Source organism: Myripristis murdjan, chromosome 24, assembly GCF_902150065.1.
Source record: "Myripristis murdjan chromosome 24, fMyrMur1.1, whole genome shotgun sequence".
Classification (NCBI taxonomy): Eukaryota; Metazoa; Chordata; class Actinopteri; order Holocentriformes; family Holocentridae; genus Myripristis; species Myripristis murdjan.
This window is the reverse complement of record NC_044003.1, coordinates 14,026,604-14,046,358: the sequence shown is the minus strand read 5'-3', so window position 1 is coordinate 14,046,358 and position 19,755 is coordinate 14,026,604. Positions and strand designations below refer to the sequence as shown.

The following is a 19,755-nucleotide window of genomic DNA, read 5'->3' as shown; positions in this document are numbered from 1 at the left end:
GGTGACACAAATGTTGACCAAAGCCAAAATAAAAACAGCCTACAATACACATTATAGGCTACATGAGACCAAGAGGAAACGTTGTCCATGATGTCCATGTTGTCCGTATGTGTGTTCATTTGTGCATGGATGTATGGAACAAAGAGTGCATGTTGAGCTGCAATCATGAACCCAAAGACCTTCCAACGAGACATCAGTTTCATATTCTGCTGTGGGAAAAAAATAGCTATCACATCATCCATGCAACAGTCAAATGACAACAATGACAGAATACAAAGTCTTCCAATTGCAGTTGTGCGTGTATACATGCAAAATGTCAGTGTATGTGTTGATCTGTACACAATCACATGTACACACAAACATATGGATCTTCTGAAGTCAGAGGGCCAATGTAAAGCGACAACATGCGTTTTTTTTGTTTTGTTTTGTTTTTGGCAGTAAACGAATCTGATAGTGTCTGCATGAGCGGTCTGTACCAACCTGTCTGTGTCTGTCTCCCTGTGTGTCCATTCCTAAATCCCTCGGTTTGACTGAAACAGGCTTGGCACATCATTTCAGTGATGGGAGTGGAACAGGAAGTCATAAGCAACAACAACGTAAGAAAGCAGTATGGAAATAAGGTCAAGATATTACAATTGCAAATGCAAAATGTGTCACATGCAAATGTGTACTGACATCTGCAAATGCGTATTCAAGTTTGCTGATGCAGATTTACAAAAGCATATTGACATTAGGGGTGTATCTGGATACCATAATAAGAAAAGCACAGCTAACAATTAAATTCAATGAAGGTAAGAATATGTACTTCAGGGGTTAGGCTTTCTGTAACTCTAAACATGGAGGCCAAGAAACACATTTTCATTTCAGTTTTAAAATCTGCAGCTGTGGTTAAAAACAAAACAAAATAAATTCAAAAAACCCTTTGAACCCAAGGGCAAAAGCAGCACATATGGCTAAGATTACAGGGTATAAAATAACATCTGTGATATGTGTCAAAATTTAGGTGAATTTCAAGCCACTGAAGTTTTCTGTAGACTTTATCTGAATATCATTGGCTTTTAAACACTTAAACAGACAACTGTTCAAATACATTTTTAGTTTGTTATATAAACGAGGAACTGAATTGTCAACCATGCACCAGAAATTCAAAAGCATGTGATGTACCATGGCACTGTAAGAGTGCTGACCACAAAATTATCTGTGAGATGAAAATGGTTCATTTTGTTGCTGTCATTCAAAATGCATTGTAGTATTCCTTCCTACACTTTGACTACAGGAATTTTGTTGTTCAGTTGTGGCTTATTGCTAAAGTTGCCGAGAAGTATTTAATATTTCTCACTTGAAAGTTGAGGTGTACAATGTTTTCTGGTAGTATTTATTTATCTGAAATCCTAGGTTAATGGCATCATTTATGAGAAGGAATCTCATATCTGCTTTTCTTTTTGCATAAGGTGTGAATGCAGCATTGGGCCTGGGATGAATGGGCGGATGGAAGATTAGGGGGTGTGAGGAGGGTCTCCTGGGAATTAAGGAGTTCCTCTTTTTTTCCTGCCTGCCCAGAGAAATACCTATGCTACATCTGTCTGTCTGCCTGACTCTATTCTTTTCTTCCACACACCCATTCTCTTTCCCTCAGTCAACCTTGTTTAAAATCTCACTTACTCTCTCGTTGTCTTTTTTCCCCCTTTTCCCTTTTATTCCTCTCTTCCTCCTGCAGGTTCCCTCCATTACCCGGTCTGTGGACCGTGGCAGGATCTTGGCTCTCCGCCAGCAGACTCAGTTCCTCTGGGATGCCTACTTCTCTTCTGTAGCCAAAATCGTCTTAACTACACTGGAGGTACGCGTGCCAAAATGGTCTTAATGGGAGTTTTGGATGTCATTTCAGGAAGAGAGGTTTATTTAATCAGACGGTCTGCTGCATTCGTATTCTGCACACCCCTCCTAACGTAACAGTTGAATCTCTAGCTGAAATGCTGGGCAAGTTACACGTAACAAAAGCCACTGACATGGGCAGTATTCCAGTTTGATTTTTGAGACATGGAGCACAGGAAATTGCTCCCTGTGCTCACCTGATCATCTCTCTGGAGGAGGGTATTGTGATCCATGCTACTAATTATATAAGGTCATCCCCGAACACAAAAAAGAGACCTCATCTGACCCTGGCAATTATAGGACAGTCTCCATTCTCAGTGTCACATCCAACATCCTAGAGAGGGTAATTCATACTCAGATATACAAATACACTTACAAACAAGATCCTCTATGTGAATTTCCTTCTAAACCATGAATTAGTCGTGGTTTAGAAGGAAATATTCCACTGATACGTGCCTCCTTTTTTTAACCGATACCATTAGAAAGGAAATAGACAAAGGCAAACTTTGTGGCATGGTCTTGACCTTCAAAAGGCCTGTGACACAGTGAACCATCAACTTCTACTGATAAAGCTGAAGGTCAAACAGCAAAAACAGCAGTAAAATACCTGCGCTGTATGCTGAATGACAGTCCAGGAGGAGTGGAAATGGCAGTGCAAGTACTGGGGAAAGTAAAGAGTCAAATTCCTGTCCAGCCCCACGACCTACGCCTCATGTCCCAAAGACATCCCAGTTTTCATTATTCATATTTTGTAGCTTTACTCATCCAAGGAAAGTGAGCTGAGCTCTACCCTCTTTTGCACCAATGTCTTTTTTTACATTCATACATTTCCACACATTAACAGCAGGGAGGTGAAAAGTACAGCCAGAAATGCAAAGGAGAGAAGAGTGTTACTCATTCATGTTTTTTCCCACCCACATGTCAAATATCCTGGCTGTCTCCACTCTTACATTTGCAGTCAGCTGATGAAGAGTGATGATCAGATTACATTTATTACCTTTATTCAGGCTCATGGTATCATTTGATGCCATTGGCAACAAAGTGTAAATGCAACATGTTTTTAGTCAACAAATAGAAATGAACAGAAAAGAATAAAGGCATCCATTACTACCAAAAAGTGTTTTTTTTTTTTTTTTTGTGAGGATACTAATGAATAGGGAACAAGCGAGACAGACTGTTAGTATCAATGGATGTAATTATTAGGAGTGGAAGTGATGCACATGTAATCTGCATCTTGACAAAGGGAAGTGACACAAGTTTTGATATGTATACGTCTGGTATAAATCTGAATATAAGACATAAAAGGAGGTCTGTAACTTTTGCAGCCCTCAGGATAGAGAAGTGTAAGTGTGTGTGTATGTGTGTGTGTGTGTGTGTGTGTGTGTGTCTGCCTGCACTGTAAAAATTCTGAAGTTGAGAAAACTTAAAAATGTAAGGCAACCAGCTGCACAGCCTTTTTGAGTTTCTCCAACTTCTGGGGTTGTAAAGTTTAAACAACTTAAATTTGTGAGTTAGACTGCTTGTTTACTCAAACTGTTATGTCAAGTTGAAAAAACTCAAAATTACTATTGTGATGTACTAACATACATAGGTTAACTTTACTTAAATTCTTAAGTTTAGCCAACTTGAAGTTGTTTGTTCAGTAAAATTATAATTACAGGTACACTGGACTGTATATGTCTTGTTGAGCTAACTTTTATTTAAACTCAAGATTTGCAGTTAATGCAACTTGGGTGCCCAGAAGTTCAGTAAACTCAAAAAGGATGTGCAGCTGGTTGCCTTACATTTTTAAGTTAGCTTAATTTACTTACATAAACAGGTTTACACAAAAAAGCATGCTTTTAAGTTGGGATAACTACAACAAAACTGACTGTTGTATATGAGCATTCCGCCTTAAGTCTGAAAGCTGCTGCTGGACCCTTCTCAGTAACAGACAAGAACACTCAAGAACACGTAACTCTTTTTTTTAATAACAATGAAAAACATTTGCTGTGACTGACTCAATAATTTTACTTTTTTTTTTTTTTTTTTTTTTTAAAGTGCTTTGTCAATAATTGTACAAGTACCTCTTTCTTTTTTGCACAATGATTTAAAATATTCTATCTCTTTAGGGGAAAAAATGGCATTCTCTCGATGAGCTTCAAGTGGTAGTCACCTGACTTCTGCACAACACAACTGATGGTCCCAACCCCATTGATAAAGCAAGAAATTCCACTAATTAACCCTGATAAGGCACACCTGTGAAGTGAAAACCATTTCAGGTGACTACCTCTTGAAGCTCATCGAGAGAATGCCAAGAGTGTGCAAAGCAGTAATCAGAGCAAAGGGTGGCTATTTTGAAGAAACTAGAATATAAAACATGTTTTCAGTTATTTCACCTTTTTTTGTTAAGTACATAACTCCACATGTGTTAATTCATAGTTTTGATTCCTTCAGTGAGAATCTACAATGTAAATAGTCATGAAAATAAAGAAAACGCATTGAATGAGAAAGTGTGTCCAAACTTTTGGCCTGTAGCCTACTGTATATAAATACATATTTTTGTAATTTTTAAAATTATTATTATTAAAACACACAAAACATACAGAGACAATCGCCAGGGGGTGACATACTTTCAAGGACAAATTTTCAGAATATCATATTACATAAATATATTAAAAAGAGCAAATAAATTAAAATTTTTAAAGGCTTTCATATTCGTGGAGTGGCTAATGGTCCTAATATATGCAAATGAGATGGTTTTGGTTAGTGTGACGACATTTGTGAATATGCCATTTAGCAATGAAATAAGACAACAGACAAGTTTCAGGTTACTGCACATTAGGGAGGAGAAACGACAAATAATTATAAATGAAAGAAAAAATTTATTAAATTAAAAATATATATAAACAAATACAAGTCGCACAAGTGATTTTTCTCAACTAATTTATTGAGTAAACTTGTTTTTTTGTGTTAGCTAAGCATCTTGACCAAATGGTCGTTCATTCCACTTAAAAAATGGGTTAGAATTACAGTTCATAAGTTGGAGTTTTTATAGTGCTGTATAACTCACAAACAATAGTTGTCTGAACTAAACTATTCACATTGACAGTACTATTTTTGAGAAACATTGTGTAAATTTGTTTTTTCAAGTTAGCTCAGCAAATTGCCCAAGTGGTTGTTCACTTGACTTAAAAAAACAGGTTAGGATAACAAATCATAAGTTGGCGTTTTTACAGTGTGCTGTCGGGGCTCACGACTAGACAGAGGCTGAGTCATCAAATGACCTCAGTAGTCAAAGTGGCGAGGATGAACTGGCCTTGGGGGCGTAACCTCCTCTCATTTTCATTGTCCATTAGATGACTTCCTGATAGAGCTCTTTCTCTGGGATTATATCCTCTCTCTGTCCCACCTCTGAGTACAGAGATAGGACATAAGGCTCCATATCATCTTCATCATCACCATTATCATCATCATCACTACAATCACAAACAACATTACAACAACCAGCATCGCCATCATCATCACTATTATTATCCTTATAATATCATTAGTGCAATAATCATTACCATCATCATTACAGTTATCGCTGGTCATAAATCTGTCAGTGGCTTGACACCGAAAGATTCATGAGCGACAAAAGCAGCTGGCTGTGATTAATTTTCAGTGAGAGCTGGCAACGACTGACAGTGGTCACAAAGCAGTGCAGCGGCAGCAACCAGAACAAAAGCTGAAGCTGAAATAGGCCTCAGAAGGCATGTCCTCATATGTCTGATTTGTTTGTATTTACAACATTTTTGGATCAAAGAAGTCATTTTGTCTGGGAGAAATTAATCTGTTTTTTTCTAGTTCTGTCAAAATCATTTATGACATTTGGGTGTTTGTTGAATTCATCATCCAGAGTTTACTATGATACATAGATTCAAATTTTCCCTGTAAATAGGTATAGTAGTCCTTAAAATAGGCACTATTTATGAATTTCCTACACAATCTTCTGCACAGAGCTGCTACAAGTTTTTGTTTTCTTACTTTTGGGAAAATGCTAGTGCCCTAATAACACTTGAAAGTTCTCGCATGCAGCCAATTATCACTCAGCACCTGGATGATTTTAATTACTTAACAGGTAATTAACCAACAGACCAGTTTCCAAACACTTGGTGTTTTCCTTCAGGCCCTGAACAGACAGTTTGCAAGGGAGCAGCCAGTATTTGTGGCTTGCTTCAATCCCCGTGCTGAATGAGACAGGTTTCTTCACAGCCCCAAAAGCAAAAACTCACAAAAGTTTATCAGATTTCAGATCCGTCTACAACACACCCCCAGCCTGGATCTCATGCATGAGCATGGCAATATTTCATGAGACCACAGGATTTCCGGGTATGTGCCAGCAAAAATCTGCTCACTGCCATCCTTTCATAGAAAATTAATTGGAATACGTGATGTCGCGTACCGTCTGTTCAACCCCTCAGTAAGCTCACCTTGACAATAGCATTAATTTCACCATTCTGCACAATTGTACCTTTTTATTCATTTATTTATTTTTTAACAATGTCTTAGTGATTTCACTAAATGCACATTGCTTGAAGGGTAGGAAATTAGGCTGAGGCCCACTGACAGCCATTCAAAGCTGTCCGGATGTGCTAAAAACTCAGAGCCAGGACACCATCAGACAAAACAGGTGAAATGATGTGTTGTTTATAACTGTAGTGGCCCACACATTGAGAGTCTGAGAGTTAGTGCCAGGCTTTGTGCGTGTGTGTGCGTGTGTGCGTGTGTGTGTGTGTGTGTGTGTGTACGTGTGTTAGAGCAGGTTGTAACTGCCAAGCCAATTCTCCACAACACCTCTGGGGTGACAGAAAAAAGAGGAAAAAAAAAAAACATATTGCTTATAAAAAATAAAAAAAAATGTTATTCCTTCTTCTGTTTCATTGTGAAAATATCATATTTAGTATTCCTCGGTGTATTTGAGTCTGTGGAATTCAGTCATTGAGCAGATGTGCAAAGAATACAGAAATATTTTACTGAAGTTGAAGTACTAATATTTTTCTAAATTTCACATAAATAGGTGTCACCTTCATTGTATAAAATTATTCAAATGCTTGAAAGGTAAATAAAATAGTGTGGCTCACAAAAAATATTCAAGGACAACAGTCAGCTGCCCTTGAATAATAGTAGGGTGATCCTTACAATCACAATCACATTCACAATTAAAATTAATTAGATAAAATAAAGGTCTGACTTTGTCAGTCCAGGGTTTGGAGATATTATATAATCATTAATACTCAAAAAAAAAAAAGAAAAAAAGAAAAGAAAAGAAAAAAAAATATCTATTCAAATTGTAGTAACTACAAATTTGTCATTTTTTACTTTCCACCACAGGCATTAAGTCAGAAATATAGCAGCTACAGATTAGAGGATGCTGCAAGATTGATCTCTGACACACACCCAACACACACTATAGTATTAGATATACACTACTGTGATGTCAGTATTTGCCTTTAATTAAAAATCAAATGATGATCAAATGGAGGCCACTTACCACAACTGCATTAAAACAACTGTAAAGCCTGGAATTAAATGTTATGGAATTCTCTTATCTCACACACATGCATGTACACACGCACACGCACACACACACACACACACACACACACACACACACACGTTTCACTTTTCAGGGGGATGAATCATTGAACTATGAACTATTGTCACAGTTCCATTTACTTGCTGTCGCCTCTCACCCTCCCTGGCCTGTGGTTTTACTGAGGAAGTTTTTCCAGTTGCCTTTCACTCCTTCTGCCATGGCCAGACACAAAGAAAACTAAACACAAAGTCAATACCTGGTTGAGGCTCTGGTTCTGTTTTAGCTGGACATCCAAGTGTGAAATCCAGCACAAAGCATTTTAAAAAAATAATCGATATAGGTAATGATCAAGGGCGGGCTTTAGGGGGCTGTGCGCGCCGTGATCATCAGCTGGGCCCGCCCTGAACGTAAAGTGACAAAAAGCTTTTTTCTTTTTTTTTCAACACAAAACATTGTACTACTGTCACTTTAAGTTAAATCTTTTTTTTTCTCTCTCTCTTTAAGTTAAATCTCCATCACATTAAATCTCTGTGATGACGCCCAGGCTGTTCTGCATCTTATTGGCTTACCTGATATTACTTTAACCAATCGAACTCCTCTGGCCTAAAACCTGACCAATCCCAACCAAGGAACGCACTGTTCATGTTCACGTGCTGTGCGAGGGAGGGGAGTGAGTGTGTGAGGGAGAGAGACTTAACGTTAGTCTGTTAAAAAACTTGATTGGAGTGAATTATAAAATATTATATTATAAAATGGGTATCTTTATAAAAATATAAAACTGTCACAATAGCCCGGTATAATGTAATACCTCAACAGCTCCTGCTATCTAGCCGGCTAGCTCTGCAAAAATGGATACGTGAAAAAGAAAAAACCCGATGAGCGGCCGATTCAACATGTGTAATAACAATAATAATAGTAATACTAGATGCAAAAGCTACCGCCAACCACGTACGACGGCCGAAATCATGTGTGTGTCTGTATTTTCAATAATGAAAATACAGTCAAATATAAAAATACAGAAAATACAGATTTCTCTACCTGTTGCACTGTTATAAAAAAAATAGCGGCGCAACTTGGTGGGTGTTATCCTGGCAATTTCTCTGCTTGAGAAATACAAGGTGTGACGTGTGAGCGTGTGAACGGGTTGAAATGCGTGTGTCTTGAGAGCCCTGCTACAGAGCCCACTGACTGGGAGCTTGGCTAGCTAAGGTGTTTTGGTCCGTCTGCGCTCTCTCTCTCTCTCTCTCTCTCTCTCTCTCTCACTCACTCTCTCTCTCTTTCTCTCTCTCTCTCCATCTCTAGTGTGTGGTTGATCAATTTGTTTTTTTCATTCAAATGGTCGAATACACAGTATAGAAATAACTGATTGTGTGCAAGTTTAGAAATGGATATTTTGCTGATTGTATTGTTCATTATTGTTCTTTATTTTTCAAATACAGTGGTCCCTCGTTTATCGCGGGGGTTACGTTCTAAAAATAACCCGCAATAGGCGAAATCCGCGAAGTAGTCAGCTTTATTTTTTTTACAATTATTATAGATGTTTTAAGGCTGTAAAACCCCTCACTACACACTTTATACACTTTTCTCAGGCAGGCATTAACATTTTCTCACTTTTCTCTCTTGTTTAAACACTCTCAAAGTTCAAACCTTCGTAGAAAAATAAGTCCAGTATTATAGAATGAACGCATTCTGTACTGTACAGGAGACATGGCACGGAGGAGATTGATTGACAATGGTCTACAGTCCCTTAGCCAATCAGGACGCAGAACACAATGCGCGGGCTCTCCCTTAGCCAATCAGGACGCAGAACACAATGCGCTGTTGTTTAAAAAAAAAAAAAAAGCATGCAAAATTGCACTAAAAAAAAATCTGCAAAACTGCGAGGCCGCGAAAGGTGAACCGCGTTATAGCGAGGGACCACTGTACTGCAAACCCTGTGTTGTTGAGAGATACAGGTGAATCTATTGATTGGCGTGACATGACTGTTGAGTAAATCCAGTTGAGATGCAGCAGGTGAATGTGAACCGCTATATCATACATGATACAGGCCACGTTGGAGTGATCACTGTGTTTATTAAGCATTATTACACTGAGACTGTCAAGCACACCCTCAAGTGTAATAATGCAGTTATACAACTATTATCAACAAAATAAAATGTATAATCAAAATGTATGCATACTGATATTTTGCTTTAAAAATATAACTTTTTTGCTAGTATTCTCTCCGTTTCAGTGGAAATACATGAGATCTGATGGTAACTACTCCTTGTCTCTTTATCATAGAAATTAAAGCCCCAGAGGATCTTGTTTAGTTCTTCTTTACTTACAGCTGAGAAATCAGCTGTTTGTTAGTCAGGTGTTTTCAGGTAGTCTTGTAGACATTTGACGACCCAAGATGTTGACCGGGCCGTACTGGCTTCATTTCCTGATCTCTCCAGCTGATCCAGCTCTTCACTCTTCACTCGTCACTCTCGCGTATCTCGGCTTTTTCTCTTCTGTCTTGTCTTCCTCGTTCAGCCATTTTTCCAAACTTAGGTCGCCAAATAAATCAAAATCGACCACAACAATATGGTCCATTATGCAGGCGAACAAAGTTGACTGCAGCTTTTGTTGCGGGTTTCAGTGAAACGTTTCGTTTTGCCATGGAAACCACACAGACTCGGGCAATAAGATCTAGGCGGAGTAATATTATCAGTGATGAGGTATTTTTCATTTGAGCACGGCTACCCGTGCTGTCATGCTCATTTGAGCACATCCTAAACGTCTGATTGACCAATCAGATTGCTCGGTCGGATCTACGTGCTGTATAATAGATATTTCATATACATGCGCTATGCAAGTTGAGTTCTGCTGCGTTAATTGACTCTTGGCCATGCCAAGGACCCCACCGCACGTTACTGTCTGTCTGTCTATCTATCTATCCATCTATCTATCTATCTATCTATCTATCTATCTATCTATCTACAGACAGACAGGCAGACACAGACAGCACCTGTCAAGTCTGACACTGTCTGCTCAGAACCCAGAAATGCTAAGTGACAGAAGTCAAAAGTTAGATCCAGCTGATAATCTATCCATGTAAAAAATGAATCTCTTACTTACACAAATAATTCATTAAACTATTTCAAGTTGGGAAGTAACAGATGTGCAGATCATCGCTGGCAAGGTCTCCAATCATAAGCGACTTTGGGTTTGTTTTTCTCTAAAGTCACTTACAAATATTGATGGTCCAAAAATTATAGTTCCTTTTTTAGGCTTGCTCCGTAGTCAGACTGGTCATAGGAACCACCTGGGACAAATCACAGTGGGCCAGTCGCACTGTGGGCCTCTTGGGCAGCCCAGTGTACAAAAACAAGAGCGAGAGAGATGCGTCGCCGTCCCACACTGAGTAGCACCCCCTCACACACATACACACACCCCCTTCTGTTGCTCTGGCGACAGACTGTCAGTCATGCAGCCCGGCAGGCAGTCCCCCCCGGGGTCTGGATGGTTTTGTGCCTGTTTCCCGAATAATCAGTAGAAAGAAAATGTTTAAAAAATGCCACCAAAGAATAAAATCAAACATCTTGCCTCCGTCTACAGCTTTATGCAGTGCATTATAATTCATTTTGGAGCTACTGTGGTGCTACAGACATCATTTTATTTTTATTTGAATAATGTTTTGTTCACATGTGTTATATTCAACTACCTTATTTGATCATTGATTATGCTGCTATTATGTTGCAATAGACACTATTTTGGTCATTTTTAGTAGGTCATGATGATGTGCCAATGTTTTGTAAATAAAGTTTTCAGATTTTGGATTTTATTTGTTCAATTTTCAGATAGTTTTTCAACACATACATGAATATAACCATGATCATGACTATATACAGTACAGGCCAAAAGTTTGGACACACCTCCTCATTCAATGCATTTTCTTTATTTTCATGACTATTTACATTGTAGATTCTCACTGAAGGCATCAAAACTATGAATGAACACATGTGGAATTATGTACTTAACAAAAAAAGGTGAAATAACTGAAAACATGTTTTATATTCTAGTTTCTTCAAAATAGCCACCCTTTGCTCTGATTACTGCTTTGCACACTCTTGGCATTCTCTCGATGAGCTTCAAGAGGTAGTCACCTGAAATGGTTTTCCAACAGTCTTGAAGGAGTTCCCAGAGGTGTTTAGCACTTGTTGGCCCCTTTGCCTTCACTCTGCGGTCCAGCTCACCCCAAACCATCTGGATTGGGTTCAGGTCCGGTGACTGTGGAGGCCAGGTCATCTGCCGCAGCACTCCATCATTCTCCTTCTTGGTCAAATAGCCCTTACACAGCCTGGAGGTGTGTTTGGGGTCATTGTCCTGTTGAAAAATAAATGATTGTCCAGCTAAACGCAAACCGGATGGGATGGCATGTCGCTGCAGGATGCTGTGGTAGCCATGCTGGTTCAGTGTGCCTTCAATTTTGAATAAATCCCCAACAGTGTCACCAGCAGAACACCCCCACACCATCACACCTCCTCCTCCATGCTTCACAGTGGGAACCAGGCATGTGGAATCCATCCGTTCACCTTTTCTGCGTCTCAGAAAGACACGGCGGTTGGAACCAAAGATCTCAAATTTGGACTCATCAGACCAAAGCACAGATTTCCACTGGTCTAATGTCCATTCCTTGTGTTTCTTGGCCCAAACAAATCTCTTCTGCTTGTTGCCTCTCCTTAGCAGTGGTTTCCTAGCAGCTATTTGACCATGAAGGCCTGATTCGTGCAGTCTCTTAACAGTTGTTCTAGAGATGGGTCTGCTGCTAGAACTCTGTGTGGCATTTATCTGGTCTCTGATCTGAGCTGCTGTTAACTTGCAATTTCTGAGGCTGGTGACTCGGATGAACTTGTCCTCTTGGTCTTCCTTTCCTGGGTCGGTCCTCATGTGTGCCAGTTTCGTTGTAGCGCTTGATGGTTTTTGCGACTCCACTTGGGGACACATTTAAAGTTTTTGCAATTTTCCGGACTGACTGACCTTCATTTCTTAAAGTAATGATGGCCACTCGTTTTTCTTTAGTTAGCTGATTGGTTCTTGTCATAATATGAATTTTAACAGTTGTCCAATAGGGCTGTCGGCTGTGTAGTAACCTGACTTTTGCACAACACAACTGATGGTCCCAAACCCATTGATAAAGCAAGAAATTCCGCTAATTAACCCTGATAAGGCACACCTGTGAAGTGAAAACCATTTCAGGTGACTACCTCTTGAAGCTCATGGAGAGAATGCCAAGAGTGTGCAAAGCAGTAATCACAGCAAAGGGTGGCTATTTTGAAGAAACTAGAATATAAAACATGTTTTCAGTTATTTCACCTTTTTTTGTTAAGTACATAACTCCACATGTGTTCATTCATAGTTTTGATGCCTTCAGTGAGAATCTACAATGTAAATAGTCATGAAAATAAAGAAAACACATTGAATGAGAAGGTGTGTCCAAACTTTTGGCCTGTACTGTATATCATCAAAAACTAGTTTAACAGTTTAAAAACCATATTGAGGACCCACTCAGATGACCACCTGTGGGTCCTAGGGATTCACGACACTGGAAACCTGTTTACATCACTGTATTATTAGCAGTAATATCACTGGAAATTTAAACTTGAAGTTCAAGGCAGGGATTGCAACCATGGAACAAAACCGGCATTCTTGAGCACGCAGCGACAACAGGACTCTCACATAGATTTGTACTGCACTTTGTAAAGGTTATATCTCTTATTTAACGAATCACTTCTTCAAGGGTTTTGGGTTTTTTTTTTTTTTTTTTAGCAAAGAGAGATTGCCAAGGCTACAACAGGAATGTAAATCAATGTCGGCATTCAAAATAGTTATAAAAGTGTCATAGAAGTGTTGACTCCTCAGACCATTATGAATATGCATAACTGAAGCCAAAGGAAGAGAACCCATTTTTCCAAGGGTTACTCTGGAGAGACGGGATTATTATCAGTTAAGCTACTTGCTGTACACTAAAGGCTTCACCAGTCAAGCAAAGACACCGATAGGCTGCACAGTGTTAATTCAGTCCTATCAGGAAGCTATCAAAGGATGCGAGAGTGACCTTCCACTCAAACATATCTAAGAACTACCTTCTGTTATTGCAGCATCCTCTAGTTTGTCGTTAATGGCCTTCCCTGAACAATATGAGAGCCTGTTTATTTGTCACAGTTAATTCTGCAGCATTGATGTGCTTTGACACACTTAAACACTTTTAGGAAACCACAACAAAAAGCCTATCTCTAACACTGAGTCTTCAACCTGCCCTCTTGACACTATTTCAATCACACTGCTCAAAGAAGATTTTAACACTGTTAGCCCTAGCTTTGACATGTCTCTGATGTTAATTTTCCCAGGCAGTTTTAACAGTGCACTATGACTACACAGCTGACAAAAAATAAATAAATAAATGAAAATTTTTAAAAAATGCAGACCCATACTGCAGACGGAAGCTCTCTGATTGTGATGCCTATAGTCTAATCTCACTGTTCATTCAATTCATTCATTTTTTTAATTCAATTTAGTTATCATTGCCCACTGTGTCAGTTGCCCCACTTTTTCCCCACCCTTAACCCCAGGTGCAGTGTTGAAGTTTTTACTAGCTTTGTGATGCTGCACAGAGGATATATAAGATATATAAGCACAGAGAAGAGCAATGGTTTTAGACAGAGCTGAAAATGTCTCTGAAGCAGGCAAATTATTTACAACAGACCCAGATCTTTACCCTAACCTTAACCTGATCAAACCCATGCCTAAATGTAGCTCTCTCTAAGCAGTTTAAAAGCTTTGTTCTAAAAAGGTGTGTGTGGTTGTCTGTGCGCCTGCAGCTCAGTGATTTTGGGCTGCACTGCGGTTTGGCCCTCTCACAGGTCCGGTGTCTCAGTCTGGACTGCCGGACAGAGACCGGTGACTGGACTGCATCACGTACAGCCTAATAACCAGTCAGCCAGCAAACATGTAAAAGTTTATGGACAGGATTTTCAGAGCCCACAGGTGGATGCTGGGATGTTAAACTAAGCAGCAGGCAGTGAGGCTGGATGCAGCAGCAGTCGGTGGCGGTGATTGCAGCAATGCAGAGCAGGAGAGCAGGAACACATGCAAGGCGAGGGCAGCTTAAATGGACCGCCTTATTGCAAAGGGGTGTAGCGGTGAGCAGATGTCACATGATTATGAGGAGTGTATCTGCGTATGGCACATGTCTGGAGTCGACTGCTGGAACTACCTCCTCAGGCTACCCTCCATTTTTTAAAATGGTTCACATTCTGGCACCGTTACCCACAACAGAATAAGCTGGTACAAAAATAATGTTCATTTCATTAATTTTATCACCCGGTATAATCTTGTGGTGGTATTTTCGTGACAATTCTTTTCTTTCAAATTTCTACAGGATGTCTTTTAAATCCAACTGAAATTAAATTTTTCCTCTTGCAAGTTGAATGGTGCAGCATAGCCAGCTGATACTTATATATTTTAATTGCATTTATCTGACATTACAGTATGTTGGATGTTTTTCATTATTTAAAACACACAGACAGCTCTCAAAACGTCTTATTTTGTGTGTGTGTGTGTGTGTGTGTGTGTGTGTATGAATGTGTGTGTGTGTGTGGTATGACATGGCAGGTGCAGTGTGTAGGTCACACCTCTTAGTCAAACCAATTTAACATATGCAATAAAAAGACAGACACAGAAGATATTTTTTACTTCATGCCCTCTTTTTGTTCCTTCCATATCTTTCTACCCACCTCCTCCTCTTCCTCTTTCTTCTCTTCTCTTTGCTCTTCATCCCCTCTGCTATCCAGATCATCCAGGACCGAGTACACTCTCATGTGTCCAGAAACCAGTTGATGTGGAATTCACTTCCTGGCGGGCTTTATGTTCTCCCCGAGTTCTCGACTGACCCCGCCGTCTTCCCGTTTTACTATGCTGCACTGGGTAAGCACTGAGCCTGTTGCTTTACGTAACATAAATAACCGAAACACAATCCACTCAAGAACTTGCAGAAGATCTTTACCACTAATCAGCACAATCAGCATCAATTTAAAACAAGAATGGTTTATGGTGACTTTCCCTTAAATTTCCCCTAGAGTAGCTACTAAGTCAGAAAAAGCATTTTTCCCCATATTATAGGACAGTGACACATATTTATTCTTTTCATAGCAAAATTTGGTTAGGGCCCCAGTTTGGCTGGAGACAGCTCTGCTGGGGGTACAGCAGAGTTGAAGAGGTTAAGATGGGATCACACAAACACTAATTAGGGATATGATAAGTGTGGCTGATGAGACATTCAAGTTCACACAATTTGAAACTGCCATTGCTGTGTGGATATTTCTCTACCTCTAAAAAACAGGTGGAATAATCGGCATATGTACTGTACTATATTAACCTGTATTCCATAGAAAAAAGGTTTGATACACTAAAATATTGTGCAGAGGAGCTTGATGATTTTTTGCGATCTAATAAATTAAATCACAAAATAGCATAGAGAGCAGTAATTTATATTTAAGGGTGGATCAGTGAGTTGAAACACAGTCAACACAAAATTCAACCATTTTTATGGACTAACACTAAACAAAGTAGGGATATTAAGAATATATATATTACACTTAAGTTCCCTTGGCGTTCAAGGGATGCCCTCCACGTGCTCTGTTCAAAGTGAGCTGCAGCTTTCATGTACTTAAATCTGCCCCTGAGTGTCTGTTTTTCATGTATGTCTCTTGTACTCAAGGAGAACGCTATTGCATCAGGCCCCGTCTTTGACCAGCTGCTCCTTGCTGCTTGCTGCGTATTTCCTCCAAGGTTTTGACCGTTTTGCATTAATGCAAACGCCTGTTTTTAGTTGTAAAGCGGCAGACAAACACGTGTTTCAGGACAAAGTTGTGATGATCCCCTTGTTGACTAGTGCTTTGATTAGAGTGTTTATTAAGGGAAAAATCTGATGATTTGTGAAAACTACAGTCACCGAAAAAGTAGCTAGGCATTTCTGAGCTTAAAGTGTCGAGAGGGGGGTTAAAAATTGCAAGCCACTACAAAATTTTGCAGGGAAGTTTTCACTTTGCAGAGTTAAAATTCCTTGGGGGTCTGCCCCATACTTCAGAAGTGTTGAGTCAATCTTAATTTGCCCTTTGAGCAAAGTTTTCTGTTGTGTATACCTAATGCGCCAGTGCCAGCTTCGATTACAGCACAGTGACCCCTACGAGACCTAAGCCTGGTATTTATCCTGGGCTAATATCTGCAGTGCCATTAACCTCTGTATGCCAGCTACTGGCCTGCATCGGTGCACACAAGTGGCTTGGGCTGCAGAAGTAGAGAAAAATGGACATGAATTTATTAAAAAAAAAAAAAAAAAAAAAAAAAAAAAACATTTAAGATGATGACTTTTTTCTTTCATGTTTTTACATGTTTAAATAGAGTTGAGTAAAGTTGTAGCTGCAGAAAAGGATAACAGGGAGGGAAGAGTGTGTATGTCACATGCTTGTGTGTATTTGTATGTGTTTGCCGGCATGTGGACCGGGCTGATTCCCAGCAGAATGAGGCCGTAACTCAGAAAGATGTTTGTCTTCCTCTGAGGAATCATGGACAGGAGGGATAGAGGGATAAAAGGAAAAGAGGAATTGAGGGACAAAAAGAGAGATGGGCTGGTTCGGTTTACGTCACTGCACTAAATCACCATTTTAGCTGCTGCCATCTCCGATGCCATCTCCTGCTAGGGGAATAAGTTGTTGTCAGCTCCATGTATATGACAGTCTCGCTCTGCTAACTCTCCATAACTTTTCATGGCGAAGCATTCGCTGCTTTTGCCTGATAGTTTCAAAAAAGTTTGGCTTTCTGCTTAGCTTTAGTAGCTGCAAAAGAGCCCTTGTCTGATGGTTTAAAAAACAGCTTTATTACAGTTTGTGCAAAGTCGTGCATGAGTTGTGTATATTGTGGAACTACTTTGATCCACAAAAGACGAAAAAATTGTTGTGACACATGGTACACAAAGATTCACATCCTCATGGATTAGCTTAGTTTAAAGCAGACACATTCTCCTTTGCAGCAATAACCTAAGTAAAGAGGGATTTAAAAAAAACTTGGAGTGTATGTCTGCAGGTCACCTGAAGTGTAATGTATGTAGAGGGACCTGATCAGCCTCTGTGTGATCCAAACATAGGCACTTCTCTAAAATCAACAAAACGGCATGTCAGCCTGGGGAGACACAGATGGTTTGTGTGTGTTGGTGTAAAGGCTCGTGTGTGTTCAGGGCCCAGTGTATTTGCTGTTGATCGTCCAGCTGGGTTGGCAGCTATATCTCGCATGCTCATGGATGCATACACACACACACACACACACACACACACATATGCTAACACCCCTATCATGTCCCTTGCAGGCCGTTAACTCCACAATCCTCTTTCAACTGGCTTTAAAGCTGCACAGGACCTGTGAGGATGTGCCAGCACGGAGGAGGGGGGAAACAATAGGATTTCACTGTTTAAAAAAAAAAAAAAAAAAAAAAAAATTAGAAAGAAACAAAGAAACAACAAACAAGTGAGATATGCTAATTGTCTTGTCTCTTTAAACATTGTAGTTTGCGGCATACATTTATTGTGACAACATCATGACAATGACTCACATTTATTTGAGGCAGAGATGCTCTGGAGGGAGAAGTAATCTCACAGGGTGGAGCCACAAAAACAGGTTTTGTGGCTGAGTAACGTTAGAGTGAAGCCAAGTGAAAAAGGCAAGAGGTAAAAAAGGAGGAAGCTATGAAACCTAATGCTTTTGCTACTCACAGAAAAATTATTTCTGCCTCCAGAGCAGCTGTGCCTCCAAAAAAAAAAAAAAAAAAAAAAAAAAAATCCCCATTTAACTAAACCTCCAATCTCCCAGTGTTTTAGTTCACACCTGACTTCATGCTGTCCTCCGAATATGCAGAGGGAAATACAGAGTTTGGCTTTTCTGTTTCATTACAGTTAGGTGACTGTTTCATTTGATATTTGACTTATATGATGTGGAACAATGGATTCCTTGCTCTTGTTCTCAGAGGAATGTCTCTTCTGCGCTTTGCCACTGTGTCTGCAACTCTTTTCAAAGGTCAGCGGGCCAGTGTCTGGTACAGTGCTTCTTTATTGAGACCAGACGATGCTGTAGAGTGAAGGCTAATGAGATACTGACACTTGTCCCCCAGCAGTCTCAAGAAGAATACAGGAAGGTTTCCACTGACCAGACGTTATTCAATATTATCTCCGAATGTCTTGCTGTGGCTTGTTTTGCTTCGTTTTTTACATGCAATGACCCCACAGCTTTATGAAAAAAAAAAAAAAAAATCATTCATCACCATATAGGAGTTAGTCACTAATAAGCACAGTAAATCTTCAGGGAACTGTGCAAAGACAAGCTGCTAAAATAAAGTGTTACACAGTACAAGCTGACACAACATGGACAACAGGATTTTACATGTAGTGCAAAGTGTACTAGACTCTGGAAACTAACTTAACAAATTTACATTCAGCTTAAACTTACTCCAGAAGTGGGAAAAAAAAAAAAAAAAAAAAAAAAATCTGCTCATAAAATGTGTTTGTCAGCTTGCAGTACAATTAGTGCACTGGTGTGGTTGATTACAGTGCAGGTTTGATTAAATGACAATTATTGGCCATGATATTGCAGAGTATGTAAACAAAAATAAGGGCATGCCAAGAGATTTTGTTGAAATAGTTAGAAATTGTATCTAATGTTACCACTGAGTGCTTGGGATGGATGAAACTAAAGGTTGCTGAAGCATGTTATCATGACCGTAACTCAAGGTGCTTTACACTACAATAATAAAATGTAATAGATTAAAATAGATGTAGATAAAATCAGAGTAAGACATGCAAAATATAATAAACTCAAATAATAAAATAAGGTAAAATAAGAAGTGTATTCGCCGTGGAGGGCAATGTTGCAAGGACGGTCAAAATGCAGAGCAAAACAGAAAAGTCTTTAACCTGTTCTTAAAAGTTGTTACAGCTGGTGCTGATCTGATGTCTCCAGGTAGTTTGCTCCAATTATAGTAATAATAATTATTTATTTTTGAATTTTTTTTTTTTTTAGCCTTACCAGAGGTTGGAGGACTTTGAAAACTTATATCGCTGCTCTTTTTCTATGAGTTACTTTAAGTCATGCGCTCCGTTCGCTCAGTTAAGTGGACTGCAAGGTTATTCCAAACTCAGCAACTGTGAAGTGCCACAACTGCACAAAATGACAAGCTGATCATTTTTATTTGACTTGTATACAACTTGAACAGTGGGAAATACTCAGCTCTAAGTGGCAATTAAAGAAGCACA

The 19,755-nt window shown here is 39.4% G+C and overlaps 1 protein-coding gene across 2 annotated transcripts in view; it reads left to right on the top strand.

The window, feature by feature from the left end:
- Positions 1-19,755, top strand: part of LOC115356151 (exostosin-1-like) — a 257,153-nt gene that overhangs the window by 205,635 nt on the left and 31,763 nt on the right. For both annotated transcript variants that reach the window (XM_030047193.1, XM_030047192.1), the window contains 2 exons: positions 1,718-1,837; positions 15,250-15,382. In XM_030047193.1, coding sequence (XP_029903053.1) covers positions 1,718-1,837; positions 15,250-15,382 — 253 coding nt within the window. The remainder of the gene's footprint in view (positions 1-1,717; positions 1,838-15,249; positions 15,383-19,755) is intronic.